Genomic DNA, 7,542 nt, shown 5'->3' with positions numbered 1-7,542 from the left:
CACTCCTTTCCTTAGTGATGGTTGGTGTTGTCTCTGATGGCCAAAGAAATATTGGTTGTTAGCCACCATGTCAATGAGGTTCTGAGCTTCTTCAGCTGTCTTCATGAGTTGCATCGAGCCTCCTGCGGAATAGTCAAGTGCCTCTTGAGCTTTCATTGTCAGTCCTTCATAGAAATTTTGGAGTTTATCCCATTCATTAAACATCTCAAGAGGGCACTTCCTGATTAGAGCTTTGTATCATTCCCATGCCTCATACAAGGGTTCAGCATCCATTTGTGTGAATGTTTGTACTTCAGTCTTCAATCTAATAACTCTTTGAGGTGGGTAAAACTTGGCAAGAAACTTGGTTACTAGATCATCCCAGTTGTTGATGCTGTCTCTTGGGAAGGATTCCAACCATTGAGTGGCTTTGTCTTTGAGGGAAAATGGAAATAGCAGCAATTTGTAACTGTCAGGATGCACACCATTGGTCTTCACTGTGTTACATATCCTCAGGAAGGTGGATAGGTGCTGGTTTGGATCTTCCAAGGGGCCTCCTCCATAGGTACAGTTGTTTTGGACCAAGGTGATGAGTTGGGGCTTTAATTCAAAGTTATTTGCATCGACATTTGGGGTAAGGATGCTACTCCCACAATGCCTTGGATTAGCAAGTGTATATGAAGCCAAGACTCTCCTCTGGGGTTGACCATTGTTGTTGGCCATTCTCACTGGTGGATTTGTTGGATTTGTTGAGTGTTCCTCTAATTCATGATATTCTTCATCTGATTCTTCCTCTCCAGCAACATTTTTTTCTCTTGCTTCTCTTCTTAGCCTTCGGAAGATTCTTTCGTCAGTTTCATGAAAGGTAGGGATCTCTCTTCTTGTATCTGACATACAAGCAAAACACAAGAAACACACAAAAACCAGTGACACTTCAATCTATTACTAGAATGAAGTTTGAGTTAGCTTAAGCAAAAATTCAAACAGTTAGTGGGTTAATCAAAAATTAAAGAAACGAAAAATAAAAATGCTAGATCTAGATCTCCACTTCACTTAATCATTGTCAATCTATTTCAATCCCCAGCAACGGCGCCAAAAACTTGATACGACCCGGTGCACTTGCCGGTTAGTTTTGTGTGTTTGGAATTCGTTTTCCGTTTTCCGAAAATACGCATCAAGTTTTTGCCAAAAACTTGATGCGTATTTTTGGAAAACGAAAAACGAATTCCAAACACACAAAACTAACCGGCAAGTGCACCGGGTCGTATCAAGTAATAAAACTCACGGGAGTGAGGTCGATCCCACAGGGATTGAAGGATTGAGCAATTTTAGTTTAGTGGTTGATTTAGTCAAGCGAATCAAGAGTTGATTTGAGTGGTTTGTATTCGACAGAAGCTAAATTGCATGAAATTAAAAGGGAGAGGGATATATTGCAGAAAATTAAAGAGCAAAGAAAGTAAATAGGCTGAATCTTAAAGAACAAGTAATGTAAATTGCAGAAACTTAGATTGCAAGAAATGTAAATTGCAGAATCTTAAAGTGCAAGAAATGTAAATGGCTTGAATTGTAAAGGGAATTGGGAAGTGGATTTGCAGAATTTAAACAAGGAAAAGTAAAATTGCAACAAGCAGGGAAGTAAAAGATGGATTTAATTGCAGTAGATCTCAAACAGAAAATGTAAATCGCTTGAAGAAGCGTTCAACAGAGAAATAAAAAGGGAATTTCAGATCTCAGGACCCAAGAGACTAGATAACCAAGTCTAGATCTCAATGCCTTCCTAGATCCAATCCAGAAATCAATTGCAAGAGAATTTAAAGATCAAGCAGTAGAAGAAGCAAAACCAAATTCAAATTCCAAAAGTTGCAGTAAAGTGAGACAGAGAGATCTCAAGGTGAGACTGAGACAGAATTTCCTCAATTCTTCAACCCAAGATCCAAGACAAATGTAATTGAAATTAAAAACAAAAAAACTAAGAAGAAGAGAATTCAATTCTCCTCTCCGAAATTCAGAAACTCAAAACAACTCAAAACTCCAAAAGCTCTCCAAAACTACTACGGGAAGCTCTAAAGGAAAAACCAAAAAACTCTCCGAAAACTTAAATCCTAAGATATTTATACACTTTCTTCAAATGGTCTTCAAGCCTTGAATTGGGCCTTTGTTCTTGATGGAATTGGGTTGATAAAGGCCTTAGTTGATTGCTCTTGGAGTTGGAGAAAGATCCATTGTGAACCGGGTTGAAAAACATAAAAGCTTGAGTAAAAGTTTGAGTAAAAGTTTGAGGCAAACTTTTACTCAAACTTTTTATACCAGATGGCTTCACTTTGCTGCTACCAACGTTTGAGCCAAAGTTTGAGGTCAAACTTTTGCTCAAGCTTTTTTTCTCTGGAGTGTTTTCAACTCTTTTAAAAGTTTGAGCTAAAGTTTGAGGCAAACTTTTGCTCAAGCTTTTTGTTCTCTCTTGCTCCTAGCCATTCCTTCTTTCTTCAACCTTCTTCAAACCTCTTTTCACCTATCATCAATCAACAAAACACATCAAAGCTTTGCTTAAAATCATGAGTTTGTTATTCTTTCATAATATATGACAATTATAGCATAAAATCTCATGAAATTGCATTAATTCATACATGGTTGATTGAATCAAAGGAAACATGGAAATCTACCCAATTGGCTTGCTTATGGCTCAAGAAAGTGCATAAATCAATCGAAAACAAAAGAAAAAGGCTAGTGAAAATAGGCTAAGATGACTTGTCATCAACACCCAACCACCTCACCCAATTGGTTTCCTAGTATCCTGAAAGTATCCATAGACCATGCATGTAACGGAACCCCAAAGCATTCCAACCACACTCTTCGAGTTTTACTTCTCTCCGACTCGTTCCATCTCCATACACTATGAAATAGCTATAACAGACTATTCATTTTGAATGTGTAAGTCTCTTCCGCATTCAACAGAGTGTCAAAGGTCAACAGAGCTTTATATGCTTCCATATTTCTCACCTCAACAACTTGAGGAAAGTTCTTCGCAACTGATTCCTTCAGAGACCTATAGTCAATAGCCTTCGTCGTACCACCTACTAGGCTTTTCTGCAACCAGACCAAGTTTTCTTTCGCCACAACCACTTCCACCTTCTTTAATTTGTCCACCATTCCTGTGTGAATCTCGGGACGTTTTCTCCTTTGTTAAATCTTCAGTAGATTTCTGATTCTCTTCTCTTCCTGGTGATAGCTGGCCTCGTGGCTGCACCTTGTTCTTGTCCTTCACATCAGGCATTCTCCTATATTTAGCTTCCCCTACGAAGATCACCTTACCTCTCAACCGCATACGATTCATATCTGTTATAGCCTTCAAGTCTCCTCTTTTCGTAGTATACCGTATGAACGCAAAGATGTATACGTTACCATTTTTTTTTGTTTTCTTGATAAGTATGTGTTGTTTATGTGTCCAGTCCAATTAAACAACTGGAATAATTCTCTCTTGGATGTTTTCTGGAAGATTATCCACGAATATTGAGAAGGACTCGTGCTCCGATCGTCGATACTCTTCTCGGTTCCAAACTCTAGGATTCTTGACCTGACCTCTCTCTCAGAATAAAGTAGTTTTACAAGCATAATTTTATTTATTATTAATGTAATAAATTTTATTCATTTTAATATTTTATCATTAATAAAAATTCGTTAAATTGATGCAAATATAAAATTACTTAATTGTTCTCATTTATTATATATATCTATTAATGTTAATTCAATTCTTTTTTTTTTTTCAATTATATTTCTATTGTCATTCTCTGCTATTTCAGTCATCATAGATCATTTTCAGTCTTACTAACCATGAATTTGTGTTAAACTTTAATTATGTTATGATTTTATGTTAAAATGTGTTATATCATTTATTATATATATCTATTAATGTTAATTCAATTCTTTTTTTTTTTTCAATTATATTTCTATTGTCATTCTCTGCTATTTCAGTCATCATAGATCATTTTCAGTCTTACTAACCATGAATTTGTGTTAAACTTTAATTATGTTATGATATTATGTTAAATTGTGTTATATTTTGTTAGATTATATTAAATTATATTGAATTATATTTTTTATTAATTTTCTTTAAAATTTTTAAACGAAGACGAGAAGAAGAGAATACCCGTTCAATAGATAGTCATTGCTATCTCTATTCCTCACTCATGTTATTAACGTATAATTAATATGCCAGTTGCATGTATTATGGTATTAAAAGATAACTAAAATCCCACTAACATGGCGGTAACCATATTGATGTATAAATCATTCGGCAGAATATGGCCAGGTTTGAATAGGTTTATAAGTGATTTTTTTAATTTTTAACTTATAAAAATGTGTAGTATTAATGTTTGGTATAATTTTTAAAATAAAATTGTAATTTTCTAAAAAATTATTTTGATGTTTAAGGAGAAGTTAAAAAAATGACTTCTCTCATAATAAAAAGTTTTTTATCACTTTTTTCTTAAAATAAGTACTTTTAGAACTAAAAAACCAAACACAAAATAATTTATTTATAAGCTACTTTTAATATAAATATTTATTATTTAATTTATTTCTTCAAAAATAACTTAATTAAGTTATTTACCCAAACTAGACCTATATTTCACTATTTGTGTCAACATCAGCATAAAATAATACATCCCCTCTAGTGTATGTAATAGGCATAGGTCGTTATTATGTTCTTCATTGGCAACTATATAAATATTGTTTTGTTCATTTCTTAATATATATATATATATATATATATATAACTCTTGCTCCTCATTTGCATTACCGTTCTTCAATTCAGAGATCCCTAACGCTGTTCATACTCCATCCAACCTCTCTGCAGCCACTCTGTCGCCACTCTCCCTTTTCACTGCATCGTCACCCCTCACGGTGCTATCACCTTCAACGCGTCGTGTTCTCTATTTGCGGCGTCCCTTTCCGTAACTCTGTCGTCGTGTCCATTTTTCTCTCTATTGCTGCATCTCCCACCTCGTCCACTACTCTGTCCTCTAGCTCACTGTTGCGTCCCCTCACTGCGTCATTTTATGACGAAGTTATTTTAGTAACTAAATTTAGTTAAGTTAAATAATTTATTATTAACACAATAAAAATCAGTTAAAGAAAAATAAAAAAAGCGTAAAAAAAATAAAAAATTTAGTTGAATTTATTTTATAAAAAATAGATTAAGGGTGATGTTAGGTAACCAAAAAATAATTACAATATAGAAATTTCACATAAAAATTCTCATTCTCTTGATAAGCAAGTGACATACACCTCTTTATCACTTATCCTCTTTATTATCTACTATTTTGCTGTATGTTTGGAGCCATTAATGTTCTTTTTAAAATTAATTTCAGTTTCTCCCAAATCAAATTCCTAATATCTCTCAATCACATTATTATCCATTAAAATGCAATAATTCTCTGCAAAAATTATAAAAATTAAATTAAAAATTTTTAACAACTGGCCCGCGATGGTGACTGGCCCTTGCGCCGGCGTCGGTTTGGATTCACGGAGGTTGTTCTTCGACGGGGAGTGGGAGTGTTCTTGCCTCTTGGCTTCTTAGTTCTTGCTTCTTTCTTGGATTACCAGATTAGGGATTAGGGTATCACCAATTCAACACGCGTTTTTCAGTTTTCAGTTTCACCCTTTTTTTTTAAAAAAAAAAAGAAAATTCAAAACGGGATGCGGTGGCGATGGCGATGACGGTGGGCTTCACTGATGGCTGTGGGTGGCGATGGTGATTGGTGGCGATGGTGATTTCTGGAGCTTGGGTGAATGGTGGTGATTTCTGGAATCTGGAGAGGGGAAGGGAAACTGATTAGGGCTTCGACGCTGCGTTCCTTTTTTACGCGTTTTTTTTTTTTTTAATAGAAGAAAACGACGTCATTTAGCATTTTAGTTTTCAAACTAAAAACCGCTAAAAAACCGGACGGTTCTCCCGGTTCACCGGTTAACCGCCGATTCGACCGGTTTTTTACCGGTTTTTTGCTAGACGGTTTTTTATGTTACCCGGACCGGCTAGGTGACCAGTTCCCGGTTATTCCGGTTGAACCGGCCGGTCCGGTCCGGTTTTCAGAACTATGGTTTAAACACATGTCGTTGGTTCGAATTATGCCTTGTGCATGTAGTAATTTATTGATCAATAATAAATTATTAAATAGAGTTTAGTATTTCTTGACCTACCGGACTGCTTAAAGATACCGTGAAAATAATACCAACGGTTACAAAAACTTTCGTTATTTTCTCCATGTATTTCAGCAACTATATATACTACTTTAATGTCTGTAACTCGAGCTTTGACTGGATCACTGGAACAATACACAATACTAAGAAATTGAATTTTGTTCCGTATTTACAGCAACGTAACACAAGATGATATGATGAGTATTCTTTTTCTATAAAATTAATTTTATTATATTCAAACTTGGATAACAACATATTAAAAATTAGACAATAAAAGTAACATTATTATATAATTATCTATGAGATACTTCAAAGTTCAAACACACGATAATATAAAGATTACAAATACACAATACATCAAGCCTTGTACTACTATCATACCAAATACTTTTTGACTTTATCTTCAATGAAACCTCATGCGAAGGCGTTTATAGTTGTTTTTAAATGAAATTACAAACCAAATATTGGTATGTGTCATGTTGCTCAATTGAAAAAAATTTCATATATTTGTTAACTAATAGTTACAAACGTTGATATTAAATCCTCACATAAAAGAATTACGTTCGACATTTTTGTCTAAGTTTTCACTCAGCTAACAATACAATCAAAACCTTATTCTTAAGCAAAAGATAATTATTAAAAAGTAACACAATCACATATATGCAGAGAGATATAATAAGCTGCATCATATGGCCACGCATTAAGCAGTGAATATGATATATCGTATAATATGTTAATTATTACGTATTAAATAATATAAATCTAAAACGACGAATTTTTTTTAATAAATATTTAAAATAAAACAAAACTATAAAACTACGTACAAATGCGCTGAAATTTCTTCTTGAGGTCGGTCATGTGCTCGCTATTAGTTACTCTAAAATAGTAATCTGCGTATGTGCTCTGATCAACACAGTTTGGTGGATTTGCTGTGCCAATCGCTAAGACGGTTGCAGGACCTTCTGCTCTTTGAACCTTGCGGATGTCACTTGCAGACACCATCTTCTCTTAGCTGTGTTTTTTGGAATAGCAAAGCTTGGCTATGTTGTTTGGGATAGGAAAGCTTATTAGCTATGTTCTTTGGGATTTTGGTGAAGACTTAGGCAGGGGGAGGGGGGATATTTATATGCATGAGAGTAGGGGCATATGTGGCATTGAATGGACGAAATGGAACATACATAGAAAAAGCGTGCTCAAACGATGTTCTCTGACTTCTTGGTTGTTTTATTGCTTTACTTTGACTTTGATTGATTGTTTATATATCATTAATTTATTTTACATATTTGTGGATGGCGGCTCAGATTGGTGGTATATTTCTTTAATTCTTTATAGTGCTGTATGTATATATTTTGTGTTTGGTAGAATATA

General features: G+C 34.5%; 1 protein-coding gene across 1 annotated transcript in view; it reads right to left on the bottom strand.

Annotated features, from left to right (window-relative positions):
- LOC107638902 (stilbene synthase 1) overlaps positions 1–7,286 on the bottom strand; it is a 45,979-nt gene extending 38,693 nt beyond the window's left edge. Inside the window, exon 1 of the mRNA XM_016342302.2 lies at positions 6,999–7,286. Within this exon, the coding sequence (XP_016197788.1) occupies positions 6,999–7,176 (178 nt within the window). The 5' untranslated portion in view covers positions 7,177–7,286. The remainder of the gene's footprint in view (positions 1–6,998) is intronic.

The sequence above is a fragment of the Arachis ipaensis genome, chromosome B04, assembly GCF_000816755.2.
Source record: "Arachis ipaensis cultivar K30076 chromosome B04, Araip1.1, whole genome shotgun sequence".
Lineage (NCBI taxonomy): Eukaryota > Viridiplantae > Streptophyta > Magnoliopsida > Fabales > Fabaceae > Arachis > Arachis ipaensis.
Note: the sequence above shows the minus strand (reverse complement) of the source record. Positions and strands in the feature narration are given on the sequence as shown.